General features: G+C 37.6%; 4 protein-coding genes across 4 annotated transcripts; 3 read left to right on the plus strand and 1 right to left on the minus strand.

Moving 5' to 3' along the window:
- The first annotated feature begins 61 nt into the window (after positions 1-61).
- LOC116296198 (acyl-protein thioesterase 1) lies at positions 62-7,540 on the plus strand. The gene is made up of 10 exons (XM_031704184.2): positions 62-327; positions 3,921-3,952; positions 4,476-4,541; positions 4,708-4,755; positions 5,165-5,241; positions 5,337-5,399; positions 5,499-5,614; positions 6,161-6,203; positions 6,318-6,439; positions 6,741-7,540. Exons 1-10 carry the CDS (start codon positions 274-276, stop codon positions 6,789-6,791), a joined length of 672 nt encoding a protein of 223 aa, XP_031560044.2. The 5' UTR covers positions 62-273; the 3' UTR covers positions 6,792-7,540.
- LOC116296197 (uncharacterized) lies at positions 7,338-15,236 on the minus strand. Its single transcript, XM_031704182.2, has 4 exons — positions 14,939-15,236; positions 13,798-14,001; positions 9,097-13,509; positions 7,338-8,474 (listed from the first exon to the last, which is right to left on the minus strand). The coding sequence occupies exons 1-4, from the start codon at positions 15,137-15,139 to the stop codon at positions 8,280-8,282; spliced, it is 5,013 nt and encodes a 1,670-aa protein (XP_031560042.2). The 5' UTR covers positions 15,140-15,236; the 3' UTR covers positions 7,338-8,279.
- Positions 15,237-17,125: 1,889 nt separating this feature from the next.
- LOC116296195 (uncharacterized) lies at positions 17,126-20,621 on the plus strand. Its single transcript, XM_089032196.1, has 6 exons — positions 17,126-17,309; positions 18,327-18,428; positions 18,552-18,659; positions 19,412-19,531; positions 20,016-20,117; positions 20,439-20,621. Exons 1-6 carry the CDS (start codon positions 17,217-17,219, stop codon positions 20,532-20,534), a joined length of 621 nt encoding a protein of 206 aa, XP_088888322.1. The 5' UTR covers positions 17,126-17,216; the 3' UTR covers positions 20,535-20,621.
- A 1,246-nt stretch (positions 20,622-21,867) lies between these two features.
- LOC116296194 (uncharacterized) lies at positions 21,868-23,061 on the plus strand. The gene is made up of 3 exons (XM_031704179.2): positions 21,868-22,026; positions 22,326-22,436; positions 22,881-23,061. The coding sequence occupies exons 1-3, from the start codon at positions 21,946-21,948 to the stop codon at positions 22,998-23,000; spliced, it is 312 nt and encodes a 103-aa protein (XP_031560039.1). The 5' UTR covers positions 21,868-21,945; the 3' UTR covers positions 23,001-23,061.
- The last annotated feature ends 322 nt before the right edge of the window (positions 23,062-23,383 follow it).

Here is a 23,383-nt window from a genome sequence, read left to right on the forward strand (position 1 = left end):
CAGCACGAACTCTAATCAGCTGACGACCACTATTAGGCATGCGTGGAACGTTTGATCAAAGTTCTTGGTAATTTACTGTAATAATCTATTTATTATTTATTAATCTAGGGCCCAGTAGATCTTGTATTTTCAACCCAGCCTTTTCGTCAATACCAGGCGAGGAAGCTTGTAAAGCGAACTGCTTGTTTTGTGGATTGATCTCGGGTGCCACGTTCTCGTGTATTCAGATTTAGATCTTATTGAACGGGTTAGTTCGAGGTTGGTATTCAGGAGATGGCGTTTCCTTCTCCTGTAGTTATCGGTGCTACAGCAAGGCACACGGCTACAGTAAGTATACTGCTGATACTGTATGAATCGATTGATGTTTTGCAACTACTATATGAATGCTATCAAGCGTATGTCGACGATTAGATTTAAGGAAACAGGGTAGATAGGACATTTACAAAGACCTAACACTAGTTCTGTATTAACATCCATATATCATATTTCTCGCCTGTAGCAAGAATCGATCTAACTATCCATGGGCTGACCAGATTGCCCCGAGCTACTTGCCTTCTTTTCATTTATTAATTTTTAGCTTTTCCACCAAAAAACAGAAACGGTTAAATGAATGGTTTGAAGGAACAAACAAGTGAGTAGATATTTTCTGATCTTTTAGCAGCTGATGACAACCCTGGGTACAGATTTAATAATTTGACTAACAAATTGTTAGAAAAAGATTATTTTTTGACTCGACATTTAAGTGAATAGAAATAGGAGAAATGTTGTGAATGAGCAAACAATGAATAACCCAGATAAAATGTGCGACCGGCCAGGCATTTTTGGTTTAATTTGTTTGAGTTTTTAAGATGTTTTAAAATTTAAATTTACCAATGATTCTCTAAATGAGGAAAAATCCTCTCCACATATGCAGCTGCCATTTCCTCCATTTCAAAAACACTAGAGTAAAAAAAGAAAAAAAGAAATTTTCAATGATGATTTTCAAATCATTAGATGGTCATTGACAGGAATTGTTTGGGTTTGAAAGAGAAAATCAAACAACTTCTTGGTATCTAAATCTCAAGAGTCAAAAATGCAAATTTTTGTCTTGTTATTCCTGTGATAACAAATGTTGAAGACTCAGCAGGTTAAAAATCCTTAGTGATTACATCCTAGGTATCCTTAAACAGAATATTTTTTGAATTATCACACAGATTTTAACTAAAAAATTCTTTCAAAAATTCAAACCATTTGAAAATCTCTAAAAAAGAAATAGATTATTTAAAACATAAATTTTAAATAATTCATCAACATATAGAAGTGATTTTTTGGTTGCGAATGAAAGGAATATAACTTCCTGCATTTCAGAAATGTCCACAGTATATGTTTGTGAATGTTATGAATTCTTCAATATCATTTGGCATTTTACTTGAGGGTTTCAAGTGGGTTTAAGCATGTGACTTGATTAAAATCTTTGTAGGAATATACAAGAGATATTAATGCTGTTGTGTACACACTTTTTTGTCGCTAGCCTAGCTAGCCTCCAATTCTTAATATTACCACCTGCTTGCAGTACACATAAGTTAACTGATAAACCTTTTATGTAAAATCTCTTTATTTCAAGCAATAAAAAAAATATCTAAAAAAATAATCTGGCTAACTATACCAACTGGAAGCTCTTTAAAGATTTTGTAAAGATCAAAATATAATAACATAAGTAACTGCTACGGAAACGTACCACTTAGTATATTATAAACCTAAAGATTAAATGTTTCTGAGTGAAGGAAATAGGAAGATGCTGAGTTCAGGCCATGAAAAATAATTGTTTGAATTGCGTGAACCTCTGTTGTAATATTACTCAAAGATTTTTTATAATTATGCAGAATGTTCTGCTTATTATTTTATTATATAATAAAAAGAAAATATCCCATTTTCCCCTAAACGCAAATTATAGTTCTATATTAGTAGCATGCTAAGTAGGTTTAAATTTTTTCTCATGTGTATTAATATTTTTGCAGTACATCATTTTCTTAATTTAAGATATTATAAAGCAATTCTTTACTGCAGTAATGTAAAGAAGAGATATTTTTCATTAATGTGCATATATACACAAGGACAATTTCCTTTATTTTGTTTTTTTTTTTGTTTTTGGAGAGGTTAAATGTGGCTCAAGAAAACTTCAGGCTGTTTTGACAATCATATCGTAAAAGGTTTTTATAATTACTGAAGCAAGATGAATATGAAAGCCCTTATTGAAAACATCAAACATTTATTCTCGTGAAGTAATGAAGATATACACTGTATTTTAAGGAATATGAATTGATCATAAATAATAATTTGAAAAATCATTTCATTTTGAGGCAAAGGACCCTTGGATTTTAAAATTATATCTCTAACACAAAAGCATTTTAATATTTTCTCAAAAAATAAAGTCTGAATGTAATTTGAATGGTTTTTGTCATAATACTGTACTTGAAATCATGCTACTGTATTTAATAGTTTGTATTTAGATATTTATTTACCTTTAAGATTTATTTAATCAGTGCAAATATAAAACTCCTTAGATTTAAATTAAAATTTTTCTAAATGACACCAACACTCCGAGATTCAGGGCTGTCAACTCTCCCGGATAAACCGGGAGTCTCCAGATTTTGGACCGTATCTCCCGGTCTCCAGATTAGAGTCTCAAATCTCCCGGATAATCCCCGAAGCTGACCATTTCTTGTGAGACCCGAGTTTCACAACCATAAAATTCCAATTATTTTATGTTGTTTGTGTTATTTTACATCGCTAACAAAATCAAAACGTTCCTCGTGACTGTTCTTGCAAGCAGGCCATTGTAATGTAAGCGATAATTTGATTGGTCAGAAATAAACCAATCATATCAAATGTTACAAAGCAAAAGACGTCTTTTCGCGCGCTTTTTGACACGCTGTGACGTCATGTCCCTTCCCTATCAATTCTCCAGATTTGAATATCTCGGGGGTTGTCAGCCCTGGAGATTGGATGGATTAGTTTCATTCGCGTGTATTAATACCCATTTAGCCAGATTCACAAGAAGTCGAGTTTGAATTTAGAAGTCGTTATTTTTGTATATCACTACCAATTATTCTGGAAATTATGTTTTCAGACTCATGTAAATCTGTCATTTGTCTCTGAGTGGGACAATCACGACCGGAACCCTCAGATCCATGCTAGGTGAAAGCCCAAGATCGAATTGGAATTTAGAAGTTGGTTTTTGCGGAGGGAGGAAAACTGGAGAACCTGGAAAACCCTTGAAGCACAGGAGAGAACCAACAAACAACTCAACTCACATACAACACCGAGCTTGTAGGGACTGAAGCCGGGTTGCATTGGTGAGAGGCGAGCACTTTCACCACTACGCCACCCATGCTTCCCTAAAAGGCAAATTGGCACATGTAAAAGGCATATAAGATATAATTATTATGTAGCTTTAATTTCTTGGCGGCAATTCTTTCTTAAATAGTGCTCAGTTGCCTATATTTCTCATGCAAGTAGGAAATAATATGGCAAATTATATTAATAGCTGCATTGTAGTAGCTGTACCATATCTTTTCATAGCCATAACTAAGCAATATGATTGGATGAATAAGTACTAAAAGACAATGAAAAGCATGAAATTTGAAAATTATACGTATGCACACAGCATAACTACCATTTACATTCTGTATTAATTCAGTACTGTATATTGTATATTTATACTCACACAGTTACCTCTATAAATAGTAATTTTGTAATAAAATATTTTTTGAGATGATATGTGTCTTATCACTTCAAAGTCATAAAAGACTTTCAATGAAGTTTTAAACCTTTTTATGTCCTTGTGCTTGCATGTTTGATTCCAATAGTAAGTATATTAAACAGGTCTTAACCACCAGGTATGCTTGTAATATATAATATGGATTATTTATTTTTTGTAGATTATTTTTCTTCATGGCTTGGGAGATACAGGGTAAGTAAGATAAATTGTTTGACAGTATTTGATATATTTTAAAGTGTCAGTTTTGTGGTTTATGCGAGAAGGAGCAGGATCAGATTGGTTTGATTTCAAGAATGCAAATCTTTTTTTCATTAAGCGGGCCATAAGCCAGGATAATCAAGGCATATTTGACTTGTCAAACCCAAGTGTGGTAGGACAAAAAAGGATTTTTAAATCAGACCTTCTATCAATATCTCAATTTGTCTGATGACCAGCACTTTTTACATTCTTGTGCTTGTCTTTATTCTCTACCCAAAGATGGCTTAATTTAGAACTACTAACTCTTGTGAATGGGTGAAAAGACCCATTTAAAAAAGAGTAAACCTCAAAGTACAGTAACTGTTGTAGCTTCACAAATACCTCTACTCTGAATAGTGCTGAATTCAAAAATCAGTGTAGCTCACAGTATCAGTTATTATTAGTAAAAGACAAGTGGTCTCATACTATGGTAACTCAGTGGTAACTTCTTTTTTCAATTTTCTATTATTTTTAACAGACATGGCTGGAGTTATGCATTCAATAATATCAAATCTCCCCACATAAAATACATTTGTCCAACTGCGTAAGTTTTACAATCAATGTATCACTAATTTTTGGGGTGACAGTGAATAACGGCATATAATCTCATTATCCTTGAAGGAATAAAGTGTGTATCATAAACAATTGAAATTTACCAAGTAATTAACTTTCCATTATCTTACTTTATTCTGCCTGTACTATTTCTTTAGGTGTTCCTTGAAAGTCACAATGAATGGTGGATTTGAAATGCCAGCTTGGTAAGTCTTGTATGCAGGGCTTAAAATAAGAATCACTCATTACTTGCCGATTCAGTTTTAGCTAGGACATAACTCGTTTCTGGCTCAACATTACTACTGCTCAAAATGATGGGCAAATCAAAGGTTTGACTGGACAAGTTCCAATTTTGGCCTGACATTGTCAGTTGACCTGTCATTACTTTAAGTCCTGGTGAACATACATGTGAATGTCAGACCCAAGATGATTTCCAGGGGGTGGCTGTTACCTAGGAAACCAGCTTTCTCTTTAGATTTTACAAAATGACTCTGGGGGTTAGGGGGAGGGGGGAGCAAGCAAGTTCCCAATTAACCCCTGGAATATCTTTATGACATACCTGTACATAGTAGATGTATTATTGAATATTGTTGATGGATGATTTCTCTCTTTCAGGTTTGATATAAGATCATTATCATTATCAAGTAAGGCTGAAGAGGACGAAAAGAATATTAAAGCCAGTGCTGCATATGGTATGTTCTGCAATCATAAACTATTCTTGTCACAAGTTGAATGGGCTTCATTGATTAAAATGTGAATAAATGCTTTACTTTGTAAATCACCCTAGTGCAATCACTAATTGAGAAGGAAGAGAAAGAACATGGTATCGCCCCCAACAGAATCGTTATTGGTAAGAATAGAACAACCTAATTTCCTCAATTATGAAAGTGTATTGTTGCAATTCTTTAGTTTCTTACACAATTATTTATTAATGACTTGTTTTCAACAGGTGGGTTCTCACAAGGAGGTGCCGTAGCTCTATATACAGCACTCACATCCAAATCACAACTGGCTGGTATATTGGCACTTAGTTCATGGCTTCCACTACACAGGTCGTTTCCAGCGGTATGTCAGATGATATTACAGTGCGAATCGAAAAACCATGGGCACCTAGAAATATTCTAGGAATGTTCTATTCTTCTTTGGCCAATTAGAATTGACTTTCTGACCACAAGATAATGGAAAGATTTAACAATAACGCTTCTGATTGGCTATTGAACATTCTTGTAATATTTCTAGGTGCCCACGGTTTTTCGATTTGCACTGTAATATTGACAAATAATTTTCAAATTTAATTGGTATCCTGAAAGAACCTCTGGGCTAGGTCTGGGCACGGCTAACTCACGGCTAACTCACAGATCATATTGGAATTTAGTAGACTGGTAATAGGTTTTGCCTAGGGAAGAAAATCGGAGAGGTTGGGAAAAAAGCATCATATCAAGGGAGAGACCTAACAAATTCTATTCACATGTGTTGCAGAGCTCAGGGATTAAACCTGAGAGCCTAGACGTGAGAGGGGAATACACTACCTCTACATCACTGTACACTATAGACTTTTTTTCCAATCTAGTTGTACATCTTATAATTGAAATTATTTTATTTTGTTTTCAGAGTCTAAAAGGAAACCAAAACACACCAATCCTCCAATGTCACGGTAGGTAGAATAAGTGAAATGTTTACAAAAAATCACAGACAATAACATGGATATTTTAATTGCTTTTTAAAAAGGATTTTAAGTTTCTGAAGGGTTTTTTCTGTTTTGCCCCAGGTAATGCTGATCCTGTTGTCCAATTTAAATACGGCGAGGAAACTGCTAAAATGCTATCAAAGATGTGCACAAATAGTGAATTCAAAGTCTACGAGGGATTACCACACTCTTCCAGTGACGCGGTATGGTATTACTTTATTTATTCAAATATAACTAGTGTTATATTATCAATGCTTAGTTCTGATTGGATGAGCTACTACTAGGCTCTGTATGAAATTCTGCAACCTTCGTACATTTTGTTGAAAATTAGTAATGAAAACTTAAAGAACGCGTAAAGAAGTTTGTAAAAAATTTGTTGTTGAAAAATAGATTGGTATCCGCTTCCGTTTTTCTCCATAGAAAACATACCAAACCATACCAAAACCGCACCGACCGTTTCAGCTAATGTCAAACCCCATAAACGTTTTGTTTTTATCTTCGCAGGAGCTTAATGATGTTCGTAAATGGATAGAAAAGGTTCTTCCTCCTCAGTAACGGTTTTAAGCGACGACAATTATGTACAATCCATATTGTAAAGGATTATTCATACAAGATTTTTCACGTCAGTGTGTGGGAGGCGCTAAAGTACATTTATACACTCAAATGGCTTCTGGTTTCGAGCGCTTTGATTGAATAATGTGTACATTGGTGTTTTGTGAAAGGTTGAAAGCTGAAACCATTTGGGTGTCCAAAGTGAGATATTTGTTGCCGGGGTGGATTTAATGAACGGCTAATGGCAGGAAAAAGAGGAGTGATCATTTAGTTTATACGAAAAATCTTGTTTGCCATGATTGTATGATTGGTACTGACTTAAAACTTTAATTAACAAAAACCAAGGTACTCATGCGTAAGGCGTTCAGTTGCTGATGCGAAAAATGTTTTTGTTGGAGTGAAATTTAAACTCTATTTGTAACCTGATTTATCGCTAAAAATGCTAACGAGTTTGATCTAAATTGAAAGAAATCTTATGTTTTATGGAAATAAATGATTCTATTTTTCATGTGATATCTGTTGATGTCGATCAATCATTCCAGTCCTTGATTCAATATTCTTTTTTATTACACAATTGAATCGTGTAGAATTCACCAGTAAAAACGTTCTCAATCTAAACAGTACCAAGTTGTGAAAAATCCTTTTTTTACAGTGCTATTTAGTACAAATTGTTATTTTTCATGGGTTTGTTGTGTAAATTCTATCGCTTGTCTTACTAGTTTTACTCGCTATTAAACAAATATTCACACTTAGTTTCAATTTATTGCCTTGGGATCGCTAGCGCTGCGTAAGTGTTCGTTCTTATCCAGTCTTGAAGACGTTAGAAGGCTTTCCTTGGATTGTCATGGGTTTTCCTTGCTTAGATATACTTCTGAACACGACTTGTTTCTGCGCAAACTAAAATTTCTCTAGACTGTCGCTTCATCAGTTGGCATATCATGCACGAAAAAAGGCAATAAAGGTTTCGTATCCCTTTCCAGTATCAGCAAGCGAAAAAGACGCCATATAAGTATTAAAAAGCGTCCCCAAAACAGCCCAATGATGCAACGTGTTCTGCCACTCCGGAAAGACTAAAAGGTATTTAAATGACCGGTCACAATAAATACTTCCAAAACGCATTTTAACATGATTCAAACGCGCGCCATATGGCTTACTTCCAAGAGACCTAGTTTCCGTCGTCCGTTTGCGTTCTTCCCAGCCGACTGCCAAAGTTGCAAGAGTACATGTAAATACTCCATCGATGACTGCGCATACATGGAGGTAGTTTTTCTACGTTTGATGTAGGCTGGTAATAAGATTCGCAAGATTTTCCAGCTGATTGCTAAGTCTAAGCTAAGTCTAACTAGCTAAATTCACTACAAGGAAAATCGGAGTAAATGTTACTAATGAACACATGCTTACAGCATGACTCGTCAAAAACCAGGGAAGGAACTTTACGAGCTCTTTTAGCGAGACCGCTGACCGTGCGCACTACTAATGAAAATAAAAGGTTCAAGTTGATGACTTCATCGTCTTCAAGAAATTCATGGTGTCCCAGTAAGCAGAACCAAGGTAGTTACTTGATTCAAACTCCAGTTGCTTGATCTTAGCGAGTTGATTGTCATCTAAAGGTTCCGAAGTCTTGACTGGTGCTTGTTTGAACTGCTGTGATTCATCAGGTCTATTATTTGTGTCCCACTCGATGACCTATGGGGAAAGAATCAGTCCAAGCATGTAAATATTAAGAACCAATAGCCTGCCTATCAAGGAAAGTTTACGACAATCGTAGGTTGGGAATTCCTTGAACTGAGCATGCGCAGTTAGTCACGTCATGTGACTGGCTATCAGTTCTCCATGTATATTGTCGTGGTCAATGCGCGTGCGTGGACGCCATTAATCGAATGTAACCAAGACTTGGGATTCTCTCAGTCCTTGTAAATATAAATAATTTCAAGAAGAAGCTTAAAACATTTTTTTTTTAGAAGAGCGTATTTTAGATAGTTATCATTTATTAGTAATTTAATTTAATTATATTTTTAGCAATTTCATTATTATTTTCCCCTCATTAATCGTAATAGTAGGCTTTTGAATTAGTAATATTTCATTTAGTATATTAGTATCAATTCTTATTCTTCTTAATATTTAATATTGTAAACTTATTCAATTAGTGTAGTGTATATATTTGGACTTTGTAAGGCGCATTTGAAAACGCCATGTTGAATTTGCGTCATATAAATAAATATTATTTATTTATTTTATTAGTTTTCTTTAAAAATTTAAATCTCAATTCCCCTTCCTTCCCCCCTTCCATCCTTGACGTATACAGTACCTGGTAGCTCTTGATGCCAACATATCCCTTATCTCCATCTCCTTCACTTCCAACTGACTCCTTGAGCGACTTGATTTGAGTCACGAGATCAGTCGTTTGATTTCCTAATCCATCCAAGGCTGGTTTCTTTTCAGCCTCTAGGTCTGTTAAACCGTTCCTATAATTCTTCTGCGTCACACTGTCGTTGATTGACAGGTGTTCCAGGAGTGGGGCCTGAGAACTAGTTATTCTTCTGGGCTCCATCGATTCGCTTTGAATCTCGGAGACCAATCTTTCTCTTTTGATTATATCCACTTCTTTAACCAATAAATCATGTTTCAATTGCTTGATCTCGTTTTCCAGTTTGTCTACTGTTTCCTGAAGACGCTTGGCTTGAGACAGTAGAAAATCATTTTGATCTTTGATTCTCGCATTTTCTTCTTCTAACTTACAACAATTCGTTCTCTTTTCCTCCAGTTCTGACCTCGAACTTTCATTTAAAGCGTCAATAGGAGATTTCTCTCCTTCTGCTCTACTAAGATCCAGTTCAATTTTTTCAAGTTTTGCACTTAATTCTTTGTTATCGAGGTTTAGGTTTTCATTGTCTTTTGTCAGTTTGATTGACACTTCTCGTAGCTGGTCCATTTTCAAATTCAAGTTTTCCAAAATGTACTTGTAACTCTCAGTTTCCAAGTATAACACTTGGTTCTGTTTTATCAACACGTTGTTGGCTCGCTTCATAGCATTCATATCATTCTTAAATCCGTCTAAGTCTTCCTTCGAACCTTTCAACTCATCTATTAGTCTGCTGTTCGCTCTCATTGAATCCGACAATTGGCTCTTTGCATTTTCTAACTCCTCGGGTTCAAGTAAGTTGGTTTGTAGCGCCATATCCACTCTAGGGCTTTGTAAGATTTCCTCCAATTTGGTGTGATCTTTTTGCCATTTTTGCTTCATCGTCTTCAACTTATCTTTAGTTTTCGTGTATCTTTCTTGAGTCTTTTGTAGTTCTTCTTTGGAGTTTTCCACCTCTACAAGCAGCTTTCCCTTATGAATCTCAGCTTCTGTGAGCGATCTGTTAAGGTTTTGTACCTCCTCTACTTCATCCATTGTCAGCTGTTTATTGCGTTGTATCAGCTCGTTATTTTCTTGCTCTTTTCTCGACAATTGGGCTTTCATTTTACGTAGTTTCGACTTTAACGTCTCGACCTCTTCTTCTAGTGAATAGTTTTTGTTCTCAACTTGCGAGAGTTTTGCAAAATGTTTCCGAGTGTCTTTGATGGTTTTCTCGTGGCTTGTCTGTTCCTTTTCTAGCATTGAACTTAATGCCTTCACTTCACTACCTTTCTTTTTTATTTCGTTTTCTAACTGCTCAATCTTCTGGTTATGCGCGCGTCTTTCTGTGTCAACCATTGAGGCGAGGCTATCGATTTCGGCAGATTTTGTCCTTTCTTCTCGTTCAAACTCTGCAATCCTTTCTTCATTCCTTTGTCTTTCTGCAGCAAGCTCGTTCCGAAGAGAACCATTTTCTTTTTGCTGTTTTTGTACTTCATTAACGAGATCCTTGACCTTGTCCTCGTTTGAACTCAATTGTTCAACAAGAAATTCAAGGTCCTGTATTTTGCGCGCATGCTCAGTGCGTTCAGATTCCAATACTGAAGTAAGACTTGAAATGTCTTTGTTTTTCTCACTTAGCTCATCTTGAATCGATTTTATTGTTTGATTTCTGGCATCAGTTATCTGTATTTCTTCAGCGACATGTTTGGCTTCTTGTTCTACAAGCTGTTGTTCCACATCCTCTAGCTGCTTCTTCAACATGTTGACTTCCTCAGAAAAACCCTTGTTAGACTCCAGTAAGTTTTCTTTGTCGTTTCTTAGGTTGTCAATTAGGTCATCATATTCCTGTTTAACCTGTTTTTCCCTAGCTGCCGTATCGTTCATCGATTCTTCTGCTCCATTTTGAAACTTTTGTCTCAACTGTTGTATTTCTGCGTCATGTTTTTCGATCAGTCTCTGGCATCGATCCTCTAGATTTTGTACTACACTTCTCTCATTCTCAAGGTTTTCTCGCAGGACATTCATCTCGGCGTTCACCGACTGCAACCTGTTACTCTTTGCTGTTAAGTCTTGATTACTTTTAGCAAGTTGCGCTTGAAGTTCTTTAACCTTATTTTCAAATTCTTCCACGATTCCTTTCATGGACTGATCGTATTTCAACCCTTCTGTGTTTTCCAACTCTTCTTCGGTTTCACCAATCATGTCGATATTCTCTGACGAAATACTAAAACTCTCATTGGCAATGTTAAGGGGTTCAGCTTTCTGGCTGCTTTGAATCTTTCCTAGGTTATCTTGGAGCTCTCGTTGTTCGTCTTCCATTGCTTGTCGTTCAGTTTCTAGTTGTTCAATGGTATCTTTCATCTTTGCTATCGTTTCTTCGTAGTTCAGTCTCTGTAGACTCAGTTCTTGTCGCATATCGTTTCGCAAGTCATCAAACTCTTTTTCAAACCTTTGATTCTCTTCTTCATACTTTTTCTTGAGTTCTTCGTTCTCTCGTTGCATTCGTTCAGTGTCTTCCTTCAAGTCTGTTATCTTCTTCTCGGCTGCAGCAACCTGTTCTTCTTTCTCTTTCTCCAAGCGCTCCAAATTTGTTCGCAATAGCTCGTTTTCATTCTGTATTCCATTTGCATTGTTCTGCAATTCTGACATTTTTCTACTAACTTCTGTTTCCTTCTCTTTAATAATTGTTTGCAACTTTTGCACAAGCACTCTCTGCTCTTCAAGCTCGTCTCTAAGATCCTTGGATTCATCTTTGGATTCCATCTCACTGACAACCTTTTCAAGATCAGTAATCTTTCGCATATACTGTTCTGATTTCTCTTCTTTGGACCTCAAGTGCGATATCTCTTCATTAAGAGATGCAATGATTCTTTTCGATTCTTTCAGTTCCTCGGTCAGGTGCTGGATACTCTCAACATTACTGTTTTTCAGTTTACCAATGTGTTCTTTCAAGACTCCAGAGCTTCTACGTCTATCTCCTTTAACTCTAAGCTTCGTGGTCTCCAATTCGCTGGCCAAATCGTTGACAACTAAGTCATACTCTGTCTGCAGTTCTTCGTGGTCCATCTGCAAGTTTTCCAAAGTCTCCTGTAGGTTTTCTAGCTCCAAATCGTGCTTCAACTTAAGTTCTTCAATTTTTTTTTCATGCTCGTGTTGTTGTTCCTGGACTTTGACATCGATTTCTTGTTTTCCCGCCTTTGAATTTTCTTTAGCTTCAGCAAGAAGCTGTTCATATTCTTTTCTTACTTCCACCATTTCTTGTTTGTGCAAATTTTGCTTATCTTGAAGAATTTTTTCATGGTTGTCGTTCAAAGCTTCAATTTCATTTTTGTGTTGTTCACCGAGTTCTCTTCGTATTTTTTCTTCTTTTTCCTTCATTTCATTTTCCATATCAGTGATATTATTTTCAAGCAACTCTCTTGCCTCAGTGAAGTCCAATCTTTCCTTCTTAAGCTCGGCTTTAAGATTCCTAATTTCCTGTTCATAGGCTTCAAGCTGTCTCTTCTGCTGCAACTCATTCTCTAGGTTTCCCGTTTTGAAGTCTTCACTGCTTTCTCTCCCTTGGTTGTCAAGTTGAATTCTCTCAATCTCTTTTTTATGTGATTCTTGTAGCTCCTTTATTTCCTGGTTGTGTTCCTGTTTCAACTGTTCTACTAGAATATTATTTCTAGTTTCTGTGGTTTCTAGAAGCTCCTCTCTGTTTCTGAGCTCTTCTCTCAAACATGCAATTTGAGTCTCGTACTCATTGCGCATGGTCATGAGGTCATCCGCTGCCTCCATCTCTTTCAAATCTACCTTCTTGCTCACCTCTTCCATTCCTTTCTTAAGCTTTTGCAAATCAATGTCAAACTGCTCTTTCATTGCTTTAACATATGTCTCGTGTTCTTGCTTCAGTGATTCCAAAGCCATTTGTTCTTCGCCGTCCTGTAAAACTTCACTCAACTGCTTTTCTTTTATTTTCGTGATCTCAGCTTTGTGTTCTGCAACAAGGAACTCTTGTTTTGCTTCATACTGGTTTTTCACTTCGTTCACTTTTTCTAGCAATTCAAACTCTTTCTGTTCGAGTTTTTCAGTCGCTTCGTGTACTTTCTGGCTCTGTAGCTGTAATTCGTCCTTCAAAGTTTGAATCTCTCTTTCGTAATTTGCCACAAGAAGGGTTCTTTCTGGGTCTACTGGGATACCTCTTTGTTCACTCTTATTCCTTACATCGATAAGTTCTTTTCTCAACATCTGTAGCTCCATCTCATGTTCACCCTTCTGCACGTCAAGCTCCAACTGCAAACATTCTTTCTCTTCACTATATTTTTTCTCCATTTCAGAGACTTTGTGTTGTTCAGCTTGGAATCTTTCCTGAAGCTCCACGTAATCCTTAGTTATCTAAAAATAAGTTAAAGTTAAAAAATAAAATCAGTGAAAATTATTTTGATTGTTCAGTTCCTTTTGATCTCCTATCTTACAATTTTCTTCAATGCAATTCCATCTCATTCTTGATCCATTCCATGTATCCCATTGCTCCATTCCTCCTTCTTCCTTATTTCTTCTCTCTTCCTTCCATTCTTCTCCTACCTTTCTTTCATTCAATCGCATCCATTCCACTGAATCCCATTCCATCATATCCCTTCCTTCCTTCCTTCCTTCCTTCCTTCCTTCCTTCCTTCCTTTTACCTGTTGCAGATCAACGGAGTTTCGTCTTCTTACAGTATCCATCTCATCCTCAAGATCTGAACATTCTTCCGCCTTCCTGGTGAGTTTCTGGTTCAGCTCGTTCAGTGCCTCGTCCTTGGCACCCAACTTTGTTTGTAAGTCGAGTATTTGCGCCTTCAGTATCTTTGGGTCATTAGGCAAATCCCTATTAGGTGGTTTCATTGCCTGTATAACAACAAATCCCATGAATTCGATAAGTTTATAAAACCGTGGTACTTAATGCTACTCCGGGGAAATCTCGTACATATGTTATTGCAATTTTTCTCTAAAGCGGAAAGAAAGGAGCTCGAGGTTCTGTGCGCATAGTGGTAAAATGTAAGTGGAGAAAATGGAAGTTCAGCTCGTCCTCTTTTAGTAGAGACTTGTCTGGCCACATTTCATGAACTTTCTGAGGAATCGTTCGTGTCAGACGTTCAAATGAACTTGTTCTTTTTGTTGGTCAGAGTTGTCCAAACCCCCTTTCGACTGCTGGATATCCAATTTCTTTTAACAAACTTCTTTCTTTCAGATGACAAAAAGAGATTTCTTTTAAGTATATAAATTGAACTTATTGGTATGTTACGAGATAAAATAATGGCAATCTTTGAGATCCTTTTATTCCACTGTATAGCAGCAAAATAATGGCTAAAGCTTTGCTTAATATTACGCAATAAAAAAATTATCTTGAAAAATTCAAGAACGAATGAACTATTAAGAATGCTTATCAGACGATGAGAGCATTACGAAGGATTTATAAACTGGTAGGTATCGTGAAGGACTAGCTAGGACTATCTATTAGATCAAGATAATTCTTCGCAACAAGTTATTAATTAGCTGGAATAATTACTTTGTAAACAAACTGTCTCATCAACACTTCAAGAACCACGAAGGAGCATTACACTCTTGTAAAAGCAATTTCATGAGATATTTCTTAATAGATTAATAAAAATCTCGAAATATTCTGAATAAGTTTATAAGTCTTGGACTCAAAACGACTCATTAGAGCCTTACGCAGGAAATGGCTGTTTTATGGTGTTAATATTCTTTTACATTACAGTTAATCACTGATGAATCATAATTAATGATTACAAGTAAGAATAGCATCAATAAATCCATAAATTACCTGAGTTTTAGATCCATTAGGACGACTTGGGCTCGTATTAGATCTTCCATTAGGGCTAGGAATACTGGATTTTGTATTTTCTGACCCATTTCGTGATGTTGTCGAAGGATTTGTCTTACCGTTTGTCTTTTTGACTACAGGAATGCTGGATTTTGAAGTCGTTCCTGGCACAGGAATACTAGAACGCTTTCCCCCGAACATCGTGCTACTGTTCAGGGTTAACTATAACATTTAGAACTACCCTCAAAACATAAATTTGGAGAGATTCAAGGACCACCAAACTTTAGTCGGTCCTTCGTAAAGCCGTCTCGTTGCTAACTGGATTGCGTGACATAAGCAAGACGGTGATCAAGTGACGCTAATTATTATTCAAAAATCGTAACACAACGATTCGCTTTTGGGCAAATTTCTCGCAGACAGAACAAACGCTAATGACTGCATGTTACCCCAAGGGGGGGGGGGGGGGGGAGGTTTTGCTATCGGATGAGCCCTAGACAGCAGTCTTGTTCATTAGTGTAAGAATATATGAAACCCTGAACTTTTCTAAATGATACGGGACAGCGCCATCGCGACATGGCACAGAAAGCCGTTTGTATCGCACTTTTCTCAGAATCATCATCATCATCATCATCATCATCATCATCATCATCATCTTTCTTCACTTGTCAATATACTTTAGCATGAAATATACTAATTGAGGACACAAAATAATAATAAAAAAGAAAAGATAAGAGTTATCAATACAATCCATATAAATATTTATTTATAAAATATCTTACTTAACAACTACAAAGTAAACGATTAGCTCCACAATCATAAATAATTAATGGTGATAAATCCATATTTCTTATTTCCTTTTCAAAAATTTTCAAAATAGATTCATCCCTAATAAGGTCCCTTGTCAAACGACCCCATAAAAACGGCCCTAGATACCTGATAGAATGCTTACCATAGGTAACACTATTGAATCGGGGTCTGCTAAAATCACAATTCCTTAAATTATACAGACTATTGGGTTTTGTAAATAAATCTGAAATATATGTAGGACAAAGACCATGTTTAACCTTAAACATGAGTATAGCTAGATCCTGATCGGCTTAGAACCAATGTTGTTCTGCATATGCTGTGACCGTACCAAATCTGGTACCGAATATAGCTGCAATTTTTTAAAGTTCTAAGATAGCCAAGAAAAGGATGAGGGTTGAAAGATGGCTCGTTCACACTTCGTCCATTATCTGAGCTCGGTTTTCAAAAGCGGTCACACTATAAACGACCATAAACGTACAAAAAAGAAACACACACAGGTAGTCTGACCAAAACCGGGTGAGAACTAGTAGGGACAACATTTACTAATCTCTCCCTTAGGCTTCGGCCGAGTTTTCTGATCAGTTGTAATTCTTCGGATAGCGGTGTCGGGGTCAAGATCTCCGGCGTAGCCGTAAATGCTTCGCGCTGCCAAACAACGATTCAGCACTCGATGTCTGGAAGTATGGTCCTTTTTTAATAAATCAAAAAGTAAAAATCCGCAAATCATGTCGATCCCTTTGCATACTACTTTTACTAGTTACACTCTTCCAAAAACAAAAAAAAAACAAACAAAAAAAAAAAAAAAAAATTAAAAGTCGCGTGCTCACGAATTGTATGTGCGTCAGTTAGTATTCACATTCATAATGATTGTTGCTTTAGTCTTGCCAGTTAGCACGATTAGCTATCTCATTTACATATGCAAGCTCTATCTCAAACCGATCTTGGTTCGCTTTGGACCGTTCACATTTGGTTTGTCTTTAGATCGATCTAAATGACTATAGTGTGAACGACCCATGAGCTGCGCTCAATGTACACAGTCACATAGAAACTGTCACGGTCTCGCAGAATGGCGCATGCCGCCTCAAAACACACGTCCTGTTCCATCTTGACCTCGAGCTTAGTGAAAAAGGAAGACTGGAGATTATATGAGCCGGTTATGTCACTGATTTTATCGGTTTCTTTATGTTTTAATGGAGATGACAGCTGTGCAAAGAACACGCATTAGTGACGAAAACAAGTTAGGATTCATATTTAAACTTTGAACGGCTGAATCAAACACGAGCGACACCTGAATATCAAAAATAAACTTATGGGACAGAAGAGTAAATATATCCCTGTCGAATATAGCAATGGTCATGGGTGGGACATCATTAGATTGTGTTATAAAAGGAGCCATCAGATTAGTGTTGGTTCTGATCTTTTTGAAGCCATTACTTTGCGATCTGTATTCCTTGTATACTGAGGTCCAGTCATGAAGGCCGTATTCATCAGTGTCTTTTGTCTTGTTGCTCTCATCGTCTGCATCGAAGGGGATACCAATCGAAACAAACGTTGGCTCTTGGACGTGAGTATACTATTTAGAGCAATAACATTCGAATTAATGCTATTAAATAACGAGTTAATAAGGGTTTTATAACTTCCTTATATAGCAACCAACAGAAAATTCCACTATTATATGTACACCAAGAAAATCAATTTGATCAGCTAATTTCATAGGTCCCATTGGTTTAACTAAGGTCGGGCATGACTCCCGATATCTTCCCATCTATTCCTTGCCATGCAACACAAACTTTAACAGGCTTTAGTTCACGCTTAAGGATTCAAGATTTTCGCTTTTGTACCGTGGCAGATAGTATGAGCTTGGAAATTAAACATATGTTGTCCCCGGGGGGTGGGGAGAGGGAGGGTTATAATTGCGCTCAATAAACCTTTTAACCGATACGTCGGCCATCTTGAATTCTATCGTTTTAGTTAAGACATTATGGGATGCCGATGGGGCAACTATTGGAAAATGTATAGACTGCACAGCTGTCAGGATGTCTTTTTATAGAACTTTACGCTTTTTTAATTCAATGAGAAGCACGTCTAAAAAGCAATTGAATTTGCTGGTATTTGGAACGATATACGAAAAAACCAAGACTATGTACTTATTGACTGAGTGGGAGGGCCGTACGGGAAAATATTTGGCTCGAGGTGATGCCGTACGGACCGAGCGCAGCGAGGTCCGTACAAATGACCTCGAGCCAAATATTTTCCCGTACGGCCCGAACTAACTCAGTCAATAAGCATTTTATCATATGACCCTCACGAAAATAAAAATAATTAAAAAAAAGAAAGCGCGCGGATTCGAGCAGGGCCGGACGGTTTTTTCCGGCCCGCTTACGTCAACCCGTCCGGCCCCCATCACGTGACTTTTTCCAATGGTTTTATTAGAGCGCGCGAGCAGGGCCGTACGGGTCATATGATAATTCATATTATTTGAAAACGTAACCCCGCTACTCGGCTATGCTTTGTAAATTTTCTACGTGGCCGCCGTATTAGTAAAAAGGTATATTCTATGTACATCGATTTTTTTATGCAGCGTTGCAGTGCTGATGGTGACTGTGGAGCAGACAGATGCTGTGTGAGGTACCTGAAAATATGCGCATCAAAACGAGGCCTTAATCAATCATGCAATCTCGTGGTGAGTCACATGTTATGCTAATTAGGTCCTTCGGTCACGTGATAGATCTCGTGACAAGAAAAACAGTGCAGGATACGGAAAGACAACTTACAGGCGCTGATCAATGTGTTTTTATTTTTTCAGAATCTTCATGGCTGTGGTTGTAAAGATGGACTCGAGTGTCGTGTGTACAAGAGTTTAGGCAGTCTAAAGTATTACCGCTGTCTAGAGTCTGAGGGCTCAGGTGATATGTAAATCTCACGTTTTGAATAATAAACTCAATGAGATAAAAATAACTTCCTATTCTTGTGTTTTGAAACACTTTGAAATTATTTGCAGTGTGGTGTGGGATGGTGTGGCTTGTCGTGTGGGTTTGTGGTGTGTGGTATAGCGTGGTATATGGTATTGTCGTGTGTGTATATGGGTGCTGCAGCGCATGCAGTGCGGTGTGATGTGATGTCGTTGTAGTGGGAGAAGAATGAGATGCGCACTGCTTGGATAACGCAAAAAACAAGGGGAAAATGAATAAGCAAATGAAAAAATAAGAATCGATGGTAAGGAACAAACAATCGTGTTTTCCCAGAACGGATGAAGATCACCTCATTTTATATCTGTCATCCATTATGTTATCAGTATACCTGGTGTACTCCTGTGTAAACAAACCCATGTCCTGGTTATAATGAACCAATCTACCACATCAATCACACAACAAGCTGTTTAAACCCTCTAAAGACGCGCACGCACTATTTGAATGTCGACGAACAATGCGTGTAATGAAACTAGCGTCAAAACAATTCTACTCACAATGCTTATCTATTGTATCAAGTAAAACATCTCACTTAATTTCACAAAGAAGTACTCTACAACGGCATTGTGCGAATTAAAGGATACACAAAAAATGTTCACAAAAAGCATGCAAAAAATAGCTTTAAAAGAGTTTGAAGTTAACGCTCCCGAGCTTTTTCATTTTTCTCCAACGCTGGTATCATCTTCACTGATCTCTGGTACAGTTAAACATGAAGGGTTCTGTATTTTTGGTGGTAATTCTGGCATGTTATGTCGCACTCTCATATGCAAGCACCGAAGAGGAACATCCAATCAGAGAAAAGCGGTTCTTATTGGACGTAAGTTGTAATAAAAAACCCTGAAACAACCTCTGCATGGGCTGATCTAAGGCAGGGCATGGCTAACTCACAGATAGAACCCTGAAACAACCTCTGGACTGATCTAAGTCAGGCCATGGCTAACTCACAGATCGAACCCTGAAACAAACTCTGCATGGGCTGATCTAAGGCAGGGCATGGCTAACTCACAGATAGAACCCTGAAACAAACTCTGCATGGGCTGATCTAAGGCAGGGCATGGCTAACTCACAGATTGAACCCTGAAACAACCTCTGGGCTGATCTAAGTCAGGGCATGGCTAACTCACAGATTGAACCCTGAAACAACCTCTGGGCTGATCTAAGTCAGGGCATGGCTAACTCGCAGATCGGATTTTAAATTAGCGAGTAAGGTTTTGCAGAGGGAGAAAAACTGTAGAAAAACCCTCAAATCAAGGGAGAGACAATCTTTTTGCCGCCATCTTTATTTATTCATTCCTTTGCAGACATGTAGCACAGATGCTGATTGCGGTAAGAATCGCTGCTGTATCAAATACCTCAGCGTTTGCGCGCCAAAACGAGGGCTCGAGCAATCCTGTAACTTCAAGGTTTGTACATCCATGCGTTTGTTCCTTTATGTCTACTCGTTAAAGTAATTCTATGCGGTCAATATCTTGGACAAAATGGTTGATGGGAGGTTTTGGGTGCAGGCATGCGCACTAGACCTCTCTCACCACTCACCATTCCTCATCTTCTGAATATTGCTTTGGATTTCCAAATAGAATCCAACCAAGAGGTCAACCATTAGTCGGAGGGAGGGAGCCGGAGGGGAGTTTTTTAAGGAACAAAATCCTTTTTGCAAGTTTTTTCGCTGCCAGGATTTCTACGGTTTGTTTTGATTCGATGATATTTCGTTGATTTGTTTCCAGGATTACCATGGATGTGGATGTGAAGATGGCCTATACTGCCAAGTAGCCAAGTGCTTCGCTTCATACAAGTACTATCGCTGTCTCCCAGAGGCCTGAACCCAGTAAACACCAAGAGACACTTTGTTACGTATTTGATAGTCACTTCACTTACATGATGAAAATAAAGCAAATGAAACTATAAAATGATGTGTCAATATGTTATCTTTGAGGGAGAGGGGAGGGTTGTATTTTAAAAATTTTCATACGTCTATTGAAAGTGGAGGTAAAGGGAAGAAGGGATAAGTCAGGACGTTAGTTGGTCCTATATTTAGTATATCTAGTATAAACACTTATACATATATATTTTTTACCGTATGCGGAATTTCGCGCATATTTAGTTCAAAGACAATTACACTAGAAAACGAATCAAAAAGAAAGTGACATGACAATCACGCGGATGTCAAAGGCAGAAACAGATTACGAACTTGGATGAGTTTTCATGACATAAAAACACTACTGGTAAAGAAAGAAATAAGCCTCAAAGAAACGCTTCAGCAATGAGCCTTTGACTATCGACGGAGAATATGAGCAAGCAATAGCACTCCTCGATTCAAGAAACAGACTCAACTAATTCTGCTCATATGTGATCTAAGGGAATCGAACCTGAGACCCCAGGGGTGAGAGGCAAATGGGCTACTGCTACCCCCCCTCCCCCCCGTGCCGATTCCCTGGGTAATGAGTGTAACCGGGAAAAAGAAAAGAAAAGAAAAGGGAAAAAAAAGAGAGAAAAGGTTCCCCGAACAAACTTCTTAGTGGGAATTGCATGAAGCAATGAAGTTATTGTATCACCACTTAGTGGTCACGTGTGAGTGAAGACGTTGATTTGTTCAGCTTTCGTTGCGTACAGTATCTTTTTCTTTCAACTGTCATAATCCAGTAAGCAATGAGACTATACACAATACTATGGTTGCATGATTAACTATGTACACTAGCTGGGCTAACGATATAATGAAACAATGAACGGTACGCTACACCCACGTTAGTCTTGGTTGGTAAAACCTCTGTTCTTGTGCTTTAAGTCCTGCTCCAGTTTCGGTAAACTTCATCTATCATCATCATCCATTATATGGCCTTGTTTGTATTTCAAAATCGTGACCAGAATCAACTTTCTAACGTGAGAGAACTATAGCATTGAATGATGTCAGGTTCCCATTAAACACGAAGATAATAGGCATTGTATTGAATACTACACTGGACAGATAAGAACAATGAGAGAACTTTGTGCTACAGCATCACAAAACCTTATTAGACACAGCTGTAAAAATGAAACAGAATCCCCATTCATACACCAGCAAATACAGAAACAATGGTAATAAAAGCTTGTTAGAACGCTTTATATTCTGTTTGTGTGAAGTCACTTCCAATTTGGAGCCTCCACAAGGATATAAGATGGGTAGTGAACGGATTATAACTCACTTGTTCATTCGGCGCTGATCAGAGCAACTGACATCAAGACAAGAAAAACAAAATGAGGACACTTTTGGCTGTACTTCTTTTGGGGTTTGTTGCTGTAGCCTTTGGTAAACAGGAAAAGAGATTCTTCGTTGATGTAAGTTTGTTTTCACCCTCTTCTAATGTTGTGAATATTTGTACGGACTGCATAGTACCGTTGGTCTTGGGCCCGGTTGTACGAAGGATGGATAGCGCTATCCGACGGATTAATATTATCTAGTGGATAGATTTAGTGGATAACATCATCACTTTATCCACTGGATAAGGATTTATCCGTCGGATAGCGCTATCCACCCTTCGTACAACCAGGCCCTAAAGGATAAAACTTATAGTATAGCACTGAAAAATTTAGCGATGCATGAAACATAGTCGGAATTGAAATATATTTCTATGTAGTTCTGCAAACACAGCACCGCAGATAAGGACTGTGGCAGTGATCGTTGTTGTCTCACTGGTCTGCACATGTGCGCACCAAAACGAGGTGAAGGGCAATCCTGCAACTTTTCGGTGAGTATAACGTATTAATGTTTCAGTGTCTTGACAAGTTAAACCCAAATATTACGAAAATTGCTTTCTAAAAATACAAATCAAAGGAAAAAGAAGTAGGATACAATAAGAGGAAAAAACATTACCACTGATGATAAAGCTTAGCCGTCACTCTTTCGAGGTTTTATCGAAGAAAATTCAAAAAACGCTTTTTTTAATAGCATGCAAAAAAGAAGGATTTAAAGATAACATAACTACGCGTTGCTTGAATGAAGCATACGATAGATATCTAGAGCCATTTCAGCTGATGTTACGCAAGCGATATCATACTTAAATCGTTTAAGAATTTAGCTGGGTTTTTGGCTTCAAATTCCCAACAGTTTGAGCTGGTATGACTTGAATATGTAAGTCAATGTTGTTTATGATATTCGAATAGTCAGTCAGGTATTCTGGTTGTTTTTCTAGGGTCTTCACGGTTGTGGATGCAAGGATGGATTGACTTGTCAAGTCAGCAGTAATCTGGGTCCAATCAAGTACTACAAATGTTTGAAGACCCCAAGTGGCTCTGGCGATGGAGCTTTCTAATCTACTCGGTGCATAAAAATGATCTGATATGTCTTCAATAAAATTGGATCCCTCTATTAAATGGGTCGTTTTGCTTTACTCAGTTTAATTAACAATCCAGCAGGGGCGGATCTCAGGGAGAGGAGTGCAGGGGGCACAGCGCAGTGCACTCCCCTGGATGAACTGATATCTACTGCATTATTAGTGTTTGAGTTTGTAAGAAAGGGTGCACCTGTTCCTAAAACGAAAAATGGTGTATGATGGTGATGGTGCCCCCGGTGCAGCTACAACCCCACTAATATTCCCTTTTGATGACATAGCTGCACTTTTGCCAGTTTGCAGCAAAGAAAAGGACATGATGAAAACATTTGTTGTCCTTGAGAACTTGGCTCCATCACAACTGA

Source organism: Actinia tenebrosa, unplaced genomic scaffold (genome assembly GCF_029948245.1).
Source record: "Actinia tenebrosa isolate PJP-AT-01 unplaced genomic scaffold, QUT_ActTen_1.0 PGA_scaffold1__47_contigs__length_23844297, whole genome shotgun sequence".
Taxonomy (NCBI): domain Eukaryota; kingdom Metazoa; phylum Cnidaria; class Anthozoa; order Actiniaria; family Actiniidae; genus Actinia; species Actinia tenebrosa.

Bases quoted from the DNA above. Each gene is read 5' to 3' on its own strand.
- LOC116296198 (XM_031704184.2), top strand. From the start codon at position 274: ATGGCGTTTCCTTCTCCTGTAGTTATCGGTGCTACAGCAAGGCACACG. The intron at 328-3,920 runs GTAAGTATACTG...TATTTTTTGTAG, and splicing joins CAGCAAGGCACACGGCTACA to ATTATTTTTCTTCATGGCTT. The intron at 4,542-4,707 runs GTAAGTTTTACA...CTATTTCTTTAG, and splicing joins AAATACATTTGTCCAACTGC to GTGTTCCTTGAAAGTCACAA.
- LOC116296197 (XM_031704182.2), bottom strand. From the start codon at position 15,139: ATGTTCGGGGGAAAGCGTTCTAGTATTCCTGTGCCAGGAACGACTTCA. The intron at 14,002-14,938 runs GTAATTTATGGA...GTTGTTATACAG, and splicing joins CTAATGGATCTAAAACTCAG to GCAATGAAACCACCTAATAG. The intron at 13,510-13,797 runs GTAAAAGGAAGG...ACTTATTTTTAG, and splicing joins ACTCCGTTGATCTGCAACAG to ATAACTAAGGATTACGTGGA.
- LOC116296195 (XM_089032196.1), top strand. From the start codon at position 17,217: ATGAAGGCCGTATTCATCAGTGTCTTTTGTCTTGTTGCTCTCATCGTC. The intron at 18,660-19,411 runs TAAATCTCACGT...CACTGATCTCTG, and splicing joins CTGAGGGCTCAGGTGATATG to GTACAGTTAAACATGAAGGG. The intron at 20,118-20,438 runs GTTTGTACATCC...ATTTGTTTCCAG, and splicing joins AGCAATCCTGTAACTTCAAG to GATTACCATGGATGTGGATG.
- LOC116296194 (XM_031704179.2), top strand. From the start codon at position 21,946: ATGAGGACACTTTTGGCTGTACTTCTTTTGGGGTTTGTTGCTGTAGCC. The intron at 22,027-22,325 runs GTAAGTTTGTTT...ATTTCTATGTAG, and splicing joins AAAAGAGATTCTTCGTTGAT to TTCTGCAAACACAGCACCGC. The intron at 22,437-22,880 runs GTGAGTATAACG...TTGTTTTTCTAG, and splicing joins GGCAATCCTGCAACTTTTCG to GGTCTTCACGGTTGTGGATG.